At 36.5% G+C, this 14,317-nt stretch overlaps 1 protein-coding gene and 1 long non-coding RNA gene across 3 annotated transcripts in view; one reads left to right on the forward strand and one right to left on the reverse strand.

The window, feature by feature from the left end:
• The window catches only part of INVS (inversin), an 82,683-nt gene that overhangs the window by 67,776 nt on the left and 590 nt on the right, over positions 1-14,317 (reverse strand). Inside the window, exons 2-3 of one of the 2 annotated variants that reach the window (XM_085220620.1) lie at positions 10,406-10,575; positions 3,554-3,720 (exon numbers count right to left, since the gene is read on the reverse strand). In XM_085220620.1, the coding sequence (XP_085076746.1) occupies positions 3,554-3,720; positions 10,406-10,532 (294 nt within the window). In that variant the 5' untranslated portion in view covers positions 10,533-10,575. Of the gene's footprint in view, positions 1-3,553; positions 3,721-3,892; positions 4,883-10,405; positions 10,576-14,317 lie in introns of those variants that run through there. The other variant, XM_085220621.1, reaches the window with a different exon arrangement.
• Positions 8,816-13,679, forward strand: LOC146544661 (uncharacterized). The gene is made up of 3 exons (XR_014882396.1): positions 8,816-8,947; positions 11,043-11,150; positions 13,512-13,679. It is a non-coding gene; the product is annotated as an uncharacterized LOC146544661 (long non-coding RNA).

Consider the following 14,317-nt stretch of genomic DNA (forward strand, 5'->3'; position numbering starts at 1 on the left):
GCATTCACAAAAAAGAATCCTTTGTTTGAGAAAGTAAAGTTATTTTCTGTGGCTTACTTAAACACAAAGGAAACTACAGTCCTGCAGGTAAAAATAAAATAAAATAAAATCACCTATTCTGGCTGGTTGGCCACATGCATGTTTCACACAGCAACCTTTTCAGATTTTTAACATTCAGTCAAATTGCACGTTTGTATGAAAATATGAAAGAATGACTGCAAATCTCATTCACACAACATGAAACTATATGCAGAGAATTAGTACGTACTCACTATGAAGCTTCACTTAAGAGGGAATTTCAGAAAAAGTTACCTGTCTAGAATAAAAAGAACATGAACTGACCACAATAATCTCTGAAAGACACCATGATTATATATTTGCATTCATGATATAGATTGGGAAAGAATGTTAGAAGTGTACGTGTTCTTTTATTCAGTGCAAATAACCCCTTATGAATGATTTAAAAGGATCTATACTACATGCTACAGAGGAGCACATTACAGCTCCAAGGAACACAGTCTGAAAAAGGTAGTGATGAAAAAAGCTGTAAGCATGCTCCCAGCCAAGCTTTATTCGGGAGCTTTTAAACAAACATCTTTTCCTTGGTGAAGAAAAAAGAAATAACATTATTTCTTTACCTGTGTGGTTACTGATGAACATAGAGGAACAACTCGTTTTTTCTAGTTTAAGAAAAATTAAAATTAAAAATTCTTAAAATATACACAGCATATATATACAACATACACTTTACACATGAATCCTAACTGCATCCTGGACATAATTATTTCTCACATTAACTGTGTCAGCAAAGAACTTAATTAACTGATAGAATATTTAGTGCTTTTAGACAATAAAAGGCATATTTTCCCACCTGGACAATATGAATTCTCACAAAACCAACCTCCTGATAGTTAAGCAACCTGATAGATTACTTTAAGTGCATACTATTAGCATGCAACAACAAAACTACTGACTTTTTTTTCTTTTATCCTTGTTAACACAAAATGCTGTGCTTAGGAAATTCACAGAGATAGTGATACTCTGGGAAGTCCCCAGAGTAAATAGACTGGTAATAAGTGAGCTTCCTCTCCAAGAAAATCAGAAGGAGACAGGCCTATTGTTTTTCTTTTTTTTTTTTTTTATGAACAAATGATAAATTTAAAAAAAATCACATACAAGCACTTTTGATACTTAAAAACATTTCTGTTCAGAAATATCACATGTGAGTATTTATGTAAGATGCCGTTTAAGACTAGAAGAAAACACAAGTGAAAATGAGTATCTCATTAAACTGCAAATCTCAGTACTCATACCTTTCTCCACAGCAAGTTTATTTCATAAAAGAAGAAGATCTACACCTACACACTAATAGAATTGTTCACTGTGAAATTACTGGCAAATCATGTTAATGATTTTACTTCTGTTGCAATTAGTTGCTGTTTCAATTCTCATTAAATTACATGCATATTTACGAAGTCACAGATGTCATCAAACTACTTCAACAATTTCCATAGTGCACCACTGCCATACTTTGTATATTTCCTTTTTTTTGTTGCTTTTTAATCTTCTGAAGTTAGTGACTGGACCTCCCCACCCTTCTCTTTTTTTATTTTTACTTTTTAAAGAAAGTAGACTCTTGAAATTGCTTGGGACATCTGTCTATTTTAATATGAGCGACCAAAACTTTTTCTTTGTATAGTAGAACAGAAGAAAACTCACAGAAGACCAGCCAGGTAACTTCATTTGCAAAGCCTTCTGCCTACAAACGTAGAAACATTCATCCAACTCTATCTGAATGTTGATCGACAAAATAAAGAAGTATGAAACATCATATAAATGAAGATTTGAAAACTACTTACTAAAAATGTATGTCTTACCATGAAATTCATTTGTCACAATTTAGACAACTGCAACACCAAAAGTTACATTAATTAGTTGCCTAAAAGGATGACTAAGCTAATACATGTGTCCTAAGGTGTACATCTATACTCTAGGGTGAATTAATTACACCAAGGAAGTGCCTGATTTTCTTCAGCAAGTTAGAAGTGATCTAGAGAACTACCTCTGCAATATAAATCTCTGCATTTATATGAGCTTATTCTCACCTCATCGTCTTGCAGCTGCATTAATTTCCTCTTTTAAAGCTCTTTAACAAAGAGGAAATTCATAACAGATATGTAATTTAAAGTACAGAAGACTTATAATTAAGAACATAATTACTACCATTAAACAACAAATCAGCAGAGGTTATCATGTCAATGCATAACCATGGTTGTTTTCCAAAGCACTGATATTCCAAGTAGTATTAATCTGATCCAAGTTGAATTTTCTGACCCTATCTTATTAACTTCAAGAACTTCAGGTGAAATAAAGTGCAAGTTAAATGCCCTACTAGAAAAAGGTGGATAGATAGACCAGTAAGGGAGTATTCTAAACCTTTCACTTCTTGTGAATAGTCCAGAATAACATCAGTGAAGTTTGAGACAGAGAGATTCCACAAACCCTTTGTTGAGAACCCAGTATATCTTTCAAGGTAACTACAGCTTTGAAGATATGTTCAGCTACGGAAGTTACTTGGACAAAGCACGGCAAGACAAGAATGTGAGTTCTGAAATCTCAGTTTCCTCATTAATTGGTAAAGATGACCTACATAACAAAACCACATTAGAAAGAGTTGCTGAAGTTATCACATCAATTTCACTTTTTACTTTTGTCAAAACCTTCGGATCTAAAAGAACACGGAACAGCACAGGTAGGTCAGCCTAGCTATGCTATCAGGAATATTTTTAATAGAAAGTAAGTCACAAAATCTTTGATACTGTCTACTGATGTCCAAAGTCTTATCCAACGAGAATCCTATCTCAGAGAAGAAAAGCAATTACTGTCCTAACTCATTTTACTTAATACTGATGGTTTATGACTGAACTCAGTATTTCTGATGCTTTATGCTGTAACAGGATTAAAACCCGACAGACTATTTTATAAAGACTGAAAGACAAGAAATGGCAATCATTTTATTTATCATTCTCTAGAGAAACACAAATAGCTTCAACTTAAGTTAGGTATTTCTACCAGCACTTTTGCAAAACTCTTTGATACAGGAAAGAAAATAAAGGAAAGCAGCTTATGTTGGTGCAGTTTTAAATGACACTGAACGAGGTACTGCAAGATTCTCCGGTCACCGGGGACTTCACCAGACAGCCACTATTTTTCAAATATGATGGAGGGCGGCTCGGCAACCACATCAGCCATCTCTTTCAGAACTCTAGGATGGATATCATCCGGCTCCATGGACTTATACACGTTCAATTTCATAAGGAGGACTTGGACTTGGACACTCCCTACGCTCTCACCTAGAGGCTCATGGTCCTCATGGTGAACTTTCCTCTTCGGACAGCCACAAATACAATTATTAAATATATATATATCATTGACCTCTATAACAACAAAAGTTTCTAAAGATACTAAAAACATATTCAATACAAGAAAATCTCTTTTATACTTGCTGTGAATGCCATAAGTTTCTATTAAGGCAGAGCACTTATTTAATTACCTTCTGTGCAGCAAGATGGAGAGCAGTTCTTCGGCTACGATCAGCCCTGTTAACATCTGCTCCAGCTTTCAGCAATGCCTCTGCACAGTCTACCCTGTCAGCCAACACACAGTACATAAGTGGAGTTCTTCCAAATTGGTCCTCTTTATCTTTCAGCTCAGAGTTTCCTAAAATAATAACAACAACAAAAAAATATAGAATAATTAAATAATTAATTCTGTAATTAAAAACATTATGATTTTATTAATGGGTACTTTTAATATAAACAGAGCGATCAAAATAATGGAGCATCACATAAAAAAAATCAACATTACTACTTTTTACTCTGTTTTTACTGACATTTAGAGGACATTTCTCTTCCATTCCAACGATCAGATCATTTTTGCGGCCCTCCTCTGGATGCACTTCAACAAGTCCATGTCTCTCCTGTACTGAGGACTCCACATCTGGATGCAGTACTCCCAGCGAGGTCTCACCAGTGCAGAGTAGAGGAGCAGGATCATCTCCCTCCACCTGCTGGCCATGTTTCTTTTGATGAAGTCCAGGATATGGTTGGATTTCTGGGATGCAAGAACATGCACGCTGCTTACTCATGTTCAGCTTGCCATTCACCAGTACCCCCAAGTCCTTTTTGGCAGGGCTTGCTCAATCCTTACGTGCCTCAGCTTGTGCTGCTAGTGAAGGGTGTCATGAGCCAGGTGAAAGACTTTGCACTTGGCCTTGTTGAATCTCATGAGGTTCACCTGGGCCCACTGCTGAATCTGTCTAGATCTCTGTGGATGGCATCTTGTACCATCGTTGGCATCTCGTGCATGTTGACTGCACCACATAGCTTGGTGTCATTTGTAAACTTGCTGAGGATGTACGATCCCACTGTGGATGCCATCAATTAAGATATGAAACAGCACTGGTCCCAGAATGACCCCTTGAGGGACGCCACTTGTCACTGACCTTCATCCACACACTGAGCCACTGATCACCACTCTCTGAGTACAATCTTGTAACCAATTCCCCATTCATCAAACAGTTCACTTGTAAAATCCATATATTTCCAATTTGAAGAGAAGGATGTTATGGGGGACTTAATGATTCTATGAACCTTACCTGTATCTACCTGTATTCTTTTACCTATATCTATCTTCTTCAGATAAAGCTATGTTTTTTGAAGTACACCTGCCTACTTTCAGCAGCCACTTTCACACTGCTGATGAATCAGGTTTGCTTCCCACTGATCTTCCTACACATATTCTTTTGATGAATGCCTTTGCACCTGCTTTCACACTGCAAGCATGGAATTTACTGAAGACTCATCTTCAGATTCTCCTCCATAAGTGCTTTTATTCTAATAGCCTTCCTTCGTAGAGTTCACAACTGTATAAGGCTGGTGTTGCATAAGAGAGTTACAAAATCTCTCTTTGTAGCATTCTGATACAGAATGTACCAATGTACCCACTCAAGAGATGATTCTCTTGTGGGTTTAACAAAATCTCACCTGTCAATCCCTTACTTATTTCTAACAATTACATTTCAGGATCTGATCCTCAATACATCATTTACCCAACACACAAGAGTAACCTTCAGTACTACTGTGATTGATTAGATGGACAACAACAGAATATTAAATATGATAGTTCCTTACTTGGACTTGAAGTTAGGAATCCTCAGTGCAACATTTATTTTCTGCTTTGTTTTTCAAATGTGCATCACAACTTTTCTGCCTACATGGCTTCCACTGATATATCAGAACACAAAATATGCAGAAGAAACATTATCCACATTGATGCTTTCTTTTGCATAAATTTTACATTGGGACTATATTATCAGTAGTCTTGTTTAAAATATGACATCTAGCTCCCCATCTAATTTTTTAGACATCTACCACCTATGTAGAAAAACATATACATTTGTTTTGGATATCTATGCAACTTATAAAAACTATTTAAGTATGATGCTATCTTTTCCTACTGTATTATTACCTAAGTGAAGACAAAGAACAGCTACAATTCCACCGTCTGTAGATAACCACTCAAAACTGCACATACTCTTGTCAGCTTTTCCTCTAGAAACTTTCTCATAAAAAACATAACAGGCGAGTCTCAAATTTACAATAAACAAATGAGCAAAGTATGTTTTTCTATGGAAGAAAAATCAAATAATAAACCAAATAATGGAATTTTACATTTGTAACTTCATATAAGCATTTTTTTTCCCACCGTGGCCTGGTATAAAAACTATGTAAGAATTTGGTCTGAACTTTGCTTAGAATGGGAGAAGTATTGCACACACCCTAATCAAAACAGAAGACATAAAAAAAAACCCTAATTTTATGGTAGCATTTTTTAAAGTAACTTTAAAATTTTTTACAACTAGAGTTTGCAATACATTTCTAGATGTGAGTTAAAAGCTAAGTTTAAAGGGATTTGGCTAACTATTTATGCTCTATCATACATTAAAAAAAAAGAAAATATAATTTTACTAATACTATGTACGTGGTTGATGCCAATTTGTAACCAAAACTGTTGAGGAAAAAAGCTCTTGTATTTAAATATTCATTTAAGTGTTTTAATCTCAAGTTTGTTTTGAAACCTGAAATTCCTTACTGCTGCTCAAAATGACAAGTTGTATTATTTATAAAGTACATGTTCACTATGAAATAATTCAACATGTAACATACGAGTTTAACAGTGGAATTATTATTATTATATTATTATTATTTTCCTTAACTTGCAAAATCTTTTGCTAGGCTTTCCATTCTAAAGAACTGATTTCGTTGCAAACTGGCTGCAGCTTCAAAGTAATTCTTTCCCCTACTACTAAAAAAATACATATTTCAGAATTTATGTATTGTGAAGCTGTTGATGCCTTCCATCTCAATATTTCAGCTAAAAAAAAAAAAAAAAAAAAAAGCTTTTTCAGTTACATCTCTGCCATTCTATAAAGCACAGCAGAGAAACATCAAAGCCAGCAACGAATAACCATGGAGGCCTGTGCAGCAAGATACACAAACTGAGCTCCAAAGCATAACCTAACATGGCTCTGATCCAAATAAACTTGCCAGTTTCTCCAAATTATGAACTATTCCACTTTTCAGTGTGAACAGTCTCAACGATGCCTCATATGAATTGAAGCTGATGGGACTCGCACAATCACGTGTATTTTTGAAAATAAATACAAAACCATACATTTTTTCCCCAGTCAAACACATGTATGTGGCTGCTCGCATGATACTTTCTCTTAAATCAGCAGCTGAGTTAAATCTCAAATTCCAAGTTGTCTTATATAATGTTAGAGGATATATGGAATGTAGAGACTAAAATAAATGGCTGGTGTTAAGAACAGCAAAAATGGCCTAAACTCACATACAACCCTTCTTTTTGGAGGAATGGAATCATAGAATCATAGAGTGGCCTGGGTTGAAAAGGACCACAATGATCATTGAGTTTCAACCCCCTGCTATGTGCAGGGTCACCAACCACCAGACCAGGCCGCCCAGAGCCACATCCAGCCTGGCTTGAATGCCTCCAAGGATGGGGCGTCCACAACTCCTTGGGCAACCTGTTCCCTGTGTCACCACCCTCTGGGGGAAAAACTTCCTCCTAACATCCAACCTAAACCTCCCCTGCCTCAGTTTAAAACCATTCCTCCTTGTCTCCATTATCCACCCTTTTAAACAGCTGTTCTCCCTCCTGTTTATACGCTCCCTTCAAGTATTGGAAGGCCACAATGAGGTCTCCCCAGAGCCTTCTCTTTTGCAAGGTAAACAAGCCCAGTTCAGCTCCCCAACAGTGCTGTAGCTGAAGACAAAGGGTTTCCACGACTGCAAAGCATCTGAATAAAAAATGAGCAAGACCTTCAAAACTTGATGACAGTGATTTGCCTATTTTTTTTTTAAGGTAAACTATTTTCAGAAATCACTGTGCTTGAACACCTCTAGGGCCCTTAGAATGGTTATCCCTGTGGGTACTTCATTGAAAGAGTGCTCAGGGCAAGAGCTAGGACAAGCATTAGGAGCTACTACATCATCAACGAGTGATAAGAAAGACTAAACTCTTGAAATATAGTAACCACAACATCTTGTGGACTTCACGGTTGGAGTAAATTACTATTTTCTGTAATCAAAATAGCAAAAACAGCTTTCTAAATATTCATGCATCAGCTTGATTAAAACATGCTCTGACAACATTAAACCCTCTTCCACATTCCTGCCTAAGAAAGGAAGTTTGTTTGGTGTCTCTTTCCAGGACGGATCCCTTCACCCTCAGCCCACCCAGACTACGCAATCTCATAATCTTGTTGCCAACAGAGATCACAAACATCATGGAATCAAATGGCCCAGTTCTGAAATTAAACTCTCATATTCAGACATCTTTGATTCTTCATAGTCTATACAAGCAGTCACATCAGACACTAACATTTCTATGTAATTCTTATACCACCACTAGAGTGAACTGGACTAAATGGACACTTAGGTGTAACAGCTGTTATACACATTTCTGTGTTCTCAGAAACAAAACAATTATATACATCTTATCTAGACTCTACATCAAAATGTCAAATGTAAGATGATCATCCAAACACAAAATTAACTTTTGATTCCTTTGTGTCTGGGATTAAAACCATACAGATGATTCTTAACACAGAGGGTACTATTAAAGACATGTCCAGTGTTGCAAAAAACAACCAAGAAAATACTGTGAACATTTTCCAGAGCCAGAGATCGTACAATTCTAAAACAATATGATACAGCATTAGTCAACTCACAAAATGCAAGACTCTGCATGTGGGTTATACAATAAACTTGTCATATACTATGCTTTACGTTATTTAACCTACAGCTGTCAAAGGAAGTCCTGTAATTAAGCATCATGACTTGTTAACATAAAGGACCAGTTTATTACAAAATTCCAATCTTCTACGTAAATTTTCTTCTCACCTTTGATTTTGTCTATTTATGCTGCTTACTTTGTACAGGATGTTAAAAAAAAAACCAACACATTATATAATACACATGTATTATTTTAAACAGCTGCTCCTCTAAAATTACAAGTGGTGGCAGGGAGGATTACATGTGTCCAAATTCATGAATTACAGGAAAATACAGCGTATTTTTGTTTGGATATGTTTGTATACAGTCACACACGCTCTGTTAAACTTCAGCAGGTGGGAAAAGGAGTAAAACCAAATAGAGAAGAGTCAAAGAGGAAACTAAGTTATTCTCCTCCCCTAAAACAGAAAGTGAGACTTCATCTTAGTGGATATACTGCTGTCAACACAATCAGATGCAGCAGCTAGTTGTGTTAGCAGCATGACGCTAAGCAATCCAGCATACGCACACACAGCACTGATGTACTGTCCTCAATTATATGGTGTGGCTAAATGAAGTCAAGAAGTTTGGTGAGTAATGCCAATTGCTCAATTTACTTTTGGCATCGAGTTATACTTTCAACTGTGCCTGGTAAACAGCTAAAAATATTACTCTGATGCATTCTTCTTCAGCTAGGCAATGCTTTTTTTTGTCCTGTCTGGGCAAAAGTAAGGTCTGTGTCATATCCTGTAAAGACACAACAAAGCAGAAGAGCCAAATTCTGCCATTACAGCAAAGACTGAAAGGATCGTGCAGCCTTCTCTCCCTCATTTACAAAGAGCACAGCATTTTTACTTTGTTGCTGCATTATTACCTTTTGGAAGAAAAAAAAGAAAAAGTGACTTCCATATCTGGTTCCAACATCTGTTTTGCAGTATGTTTGACAAAGTGTGTCAGCAATACCAAAGTACTTGTTCCTTTGCATTTCAAAGTATATCTTGGCTGTGAGATTAATAAAACCAAACTGAACTCAACAGAAACAATTCTTGTCATTTCTGGTTGTTAGTCAAGATTCTTAACATCAGACGTTTTTCCCCTTTCTGTGCAGGCTGAATACTTTTAAAAACAGATTTTTAAAGGAGTTGCATCCCACAGATTTCTAGAAGTATCTGCATATCAACCACCCATTCACAACTTATGAATTGTTCTACATTGGTCTGTTGGCATTAAAGAGCTTACTCCCATTAAAACTGACAGTTAGTGGTATAAATACAACTAAGGTGTCTGTTTTTGATTTTTTTTTTTTTAATTATCATTGCAGAATCATTCAACCTCACCAAGTTACAGGAATGAAATTTTCAAAAAAGGCTGAACAAACAGAACTTCTACATTATCAGCTGAAATTGCACTTAATCAAAATTGCTGAAAATAGAAGTTTTCAGCTAGATAGCTTTCCAAATGTACATAAGATTGCTTCTGGAATACATAACATAAGCTGCTTTTGAAAACTACTAACTTGTAATACTCTACCAGTTCTTAGACAGAGAGGGAAAGTGAAATTTTAGGCTTTTTAATGGATGGAAATGTTCGGGAACATTTTAACTTCAGCTTCCATAGGATCAGTCACTTTCTTTATCTTTAATTTGTGAGCATCAAATTAACAAATAGGACTTATTTCTAAGACATGTCAAGAATTTATTAACTATACAAATCACTGGAAAACCAGTTTTTCCCATTTCCCAAAGTCAGTGATTATAAAAAATAGGGATATGGGGTCAAAATATTTCAGCCCAGAGCACTTCTCCAGAATTTTTAATTCCTTGAAACACAAGTCCTAAACAACTTTTCTGATTATATAACACATCAATTTGCTGTGGTATTTCACATGAAAGTATCGATCAAGTGCAACAAATAATAAAAAGAAAAATCAGTTCTGTTTTCAAGACTACAATTTTTCTACAAATACATACAATCAAGAAACAAAAATGTATTTTAAAAATCAGAGCAATAGGCCAAAACCAAAAAGAATGTACAATAAAAACATTTACCTGCGATTAACTTTAGGAGGGTACTCTTATCCCCATTAACAGCAGCAGCATGCACTTCAGATGCTAATGAGGAACCACTGAAGAGGCAGTTTGTTGAAATATTCATACTCTTGCAAGGTATTATCATAGGTCAGATCTGTACCACCAACATATTTTGTAAGAATTCAGTTCTAGGGGACAAGAAAAAACAACTGATATAACATTATAATGACTTAAACAATGCTAACAAAAATAAACAGCCCTATTAAAGCCCTATATTAAAAAATAGGAAAAAACACGTGCTTCTTTTTTTGTGTGTTAAATCTACTTCTAGTCAAGAGTCAATCAACAAAACTTTACATTAAGTACATATATAAATATCCTATAATTTTGATGCCTTCAAAATAAATTTTAGTCAATAAGCTTTGCAAAAGTCTGCAAACAGAATAGTATTTATCTATATATTCAACAGATCCTTCTTCAGAATGCTGGCATGGATGTTTCAAGTAACCTGTGGTGTTTATCAAGTATTGACTTGGTATCTGGTGGCATTTTACCATGATGGTTTATGAATACATGTAGAACAAGGTTTATACCCAGAAGTAGTATCTTTTATTTGACCAACTGGCATAGCAGAAATTATCAACCAACTTTTTAGATCTTGAGCCTCCTTCAGACCTGAACAGAAGCAGGAAAACATGTGCAAGAAAAGTCACAATGAACCAGATCAAGCTCTGTCTCAAACTGGCCGGCAGCAAAGAACAAGGTAAATATATTTATGCTTTTGTTCCTCTTTTCTAAATATTTTCTTAACTTATAACTATTCCAACACTTCCTGCAGCAGACTTTTATTTCTGTGTATTTAGAGCTTGTAAAATTCTGTTAATTTTCTTCAGTTAAATTCTGTTCTACAAACCTGCCTAGTCTCCTCCCAAGCTTATTCACTATATCTACTGATCAAGAGTGCCACAGCACAACTTGATCAGTTGTTAATCCACTGTGTGGATTAACTGCTTTCCTCCATCTGTTTTGAGGTGGCTCTTGGCATTTGAGGCCCTTTAAACCTAGAATTGGAAGAGAAAGTAAACAAAAGTTCTCATCCATCAGTAATTATTTTTCACATCTCTGACGTAGCTTCCACAATTGTATATTCCTTTAGCTGAAAGTGTTGGACATTATTAAGCTGTTCCGTAGGCAGGAGCTTTTATGTATGTCTGAACATTTTAATTAGCTTTTTTGGACCTTTCCACAGTTCTGTCATATCCCGTTGAGATGGAAACTAAACTCCACTAAACACCACTAGGTATTCAAGATGTAGGCAAAAATTGGAATTAGGCTGGTAAATGGTCTCTCTTTTTTTCTTCTCCATTTATTACCTAAATTATACCTACTAGAACTTTTGCCTTCCTAGCCTCTTTTGAAATGGAACTATCACCTTCACCGAACTACCAGTGCCTCAAGACCTTGACAATGACTAATTCAGGCCTGCACTGTGTATCAGAAACGAAGAAGGGCCTGCTTGCTCATAGCACCAGCTATGAGTGCTCAGTTTGCTCAGCTGAGAACGTTGGTGCAGAGGTGCAAGGATGAACTCCTCATAATCTTATGAAAGCGTTTTTCAGAACAATTGGAAATAGTTCTGAGCCACATCTGGTCAACTGAAACCTACAGTACAACAGGATCCCATCCTGACACTCTCCTCTTCCACCACAAACCTCAGAATAATGTGACAATGTTCAGTGTCTCTTGAATCATGAACACCCCCATTCTTATCTATCCTTATCTTATTTCCTCTATGTCCCAGAAGTCGCCAAATATTTTTTGGAATACTTGTTTTAACGCATAAGTAGATGATCTTTCTCATAAACTGAGTGATTAATGGATTCACAGCCCTAGCTACTTCTAGAAGACAAGAAAAGAGTTCAAAGAGGCTAATGCGAGAGAAGGTTAAGAACATTTCCACTTGTATAACTATGGAAGACAGAAAAAGTGACATAAAACACTACAAGTGGAAACATTACCATATTTAGCTGCAATATAAACAGGAGGAAAGAGAGAAAGAAGGTGGCTGCAGAGATGGATGTTACATAATTTAATGGGCACTTGATGCATAAGACTGCAGCTTGAATTTAAATTGCCTTCTTTTCCTCAGTACACTTCCTGTGGATAGAAAGATAAATGAACAATCTCTCTTTTAAGTGGACCAATATACACCACTGGAATTTTACACCTTTGAGGATTTTGAGATAGCAGTTTTATCCCCAAAGTTATCACTGATGTATTTTCTTCCATTTTCTTTGCATTGTACTTGCAGATTCTCTCTTTCACTATCATTCCAGCTGGTCTAGACATGCATGGTTGGAAGACACTTCCCCATGACTTGTCCACTAGCCATATCTGAATATTCTGGACAACTCTTCTAAACAAGTAAAGAATGTTCCCTCCAGCTCTTATACTGCCAATTCTGAGCACCCTCAAAAGGCTTTATTATCTGGAGTATTCAACAGGATGAAGAACCAAATGTTTTCCTCACATGCTACAGGAATACTGTACATGTACAGGAATCCGGTTCTAACACAATTCCATCTTCAACATTGGAACCAAAGGAAATTGTAAATAGGAATCACAGCATGGCTGAAGTCGTCAGGGCCCTCAGGGCTCACCTGGTTCCATCCAGTCCCAGTTCCAACAGGGCTACCCAGAGTAGGGTGCACAGGCCCATGTCCCAGCAGCTTCTGGATACCTCCAAAGAGACTCCACAGCCTCTCTGGGCATAGAAATGCTGCCTGGTGTTCAGATGAAACCTCTTGTGCTTCAGTTCTGTGCCCATTACCTCTATTCCTGGCATGGGGCAGCACTGAAAAGAGCCTGGATCTGTGTTATGTGCACCCTCACTTTAGATACTTAACAGACACTACTGTGATCTCCCCCCGGACCACCTCTTCTCTAGGCTGAAATCTCCTATCTCTCAGCTTTTGCTCACAGGAGAGGTGCTTCAGCCCCTTCATCATTTTTGCGGTTCTACATTGAACCAATTTAATAAAAAGACTCCAAAAAGGCACCTGAGTTAAAGACTTACTGTTTAAATACAAGCCAGAAGAACTTAAAAACAACATCTGCTTTTCAGTTTTACTATTTTAGGGGGATGTCTACAACAGTTGTTGGAGGAAGAGGTGGGGAATCAGCATTCTGAGAAGTACAAAACACAGATTAATTCCTGAGGCAAAGCACAACCTAGCTTACAAGGTAAGATTTACATTGCTGTGAGTGAGAACTGGCAGTAATGGTAGTTGGAATACAAACACCAGCAAACCTCTGTTGGTATTTTTAATATTGTATTTGCTCTACCTATATTTTGGAAAGGTTATGACAAAAAGTAATGAAAACAGTTATGACAAAAGACGCATTTGTCTCATCTCTCCCAGCGCTAACAAAATAGCTTGGTTAGCATTAGCTTCATTTCCACACTGCTGCCAGTCCTTATAAAGTCACCCCAAGCAGATTACAAATGGATGTGAATACACTATAAGATATCCACGGATTACAGCATAAAATTCAGCAAATATTGGAGACCTTAATAAAGCACCAGAAGCATCCCAGTTACAAATCAGCAATAATATTAAACTGACTGCACACTGCAGAGAATTAGTAATGATGTCCCTAACTTTCAAGAAAAATAAAAACAAGAAGAATCACTACTGTACAAAGTTTCAGTAATCACATCGGTAAGAGAAGCAGCCAATTATCTCCACAACAACTTTTAGAAGAGTATCATCACTGTATTGAAAGACCTAATTTGGAATCAGAGAAATTATGATATTAAGAGGAACTATAAAAGGAAAATACATCGCTTTCCTCAGATGTTGCTCTCCTGTATATGACAAACTGGAAGAGTGGTTTGATAAAGATCCTCAACTACAAAAGTGTGGTACT

This window comes from Meleagris gallopavo, chromosome 3, assembly GCF_905368555.1.
Source record: "Meleagris gallopavo chromosome 3, MGAL_WU_HG_1.1, whole genome shotgun sequence".
NCBI classification, from domain to species: Eukaryota; Metazoa; Chordata; class Aves; order Galliformes; family Phasianidae; genus Meleagris; species Meleagris gallopavo.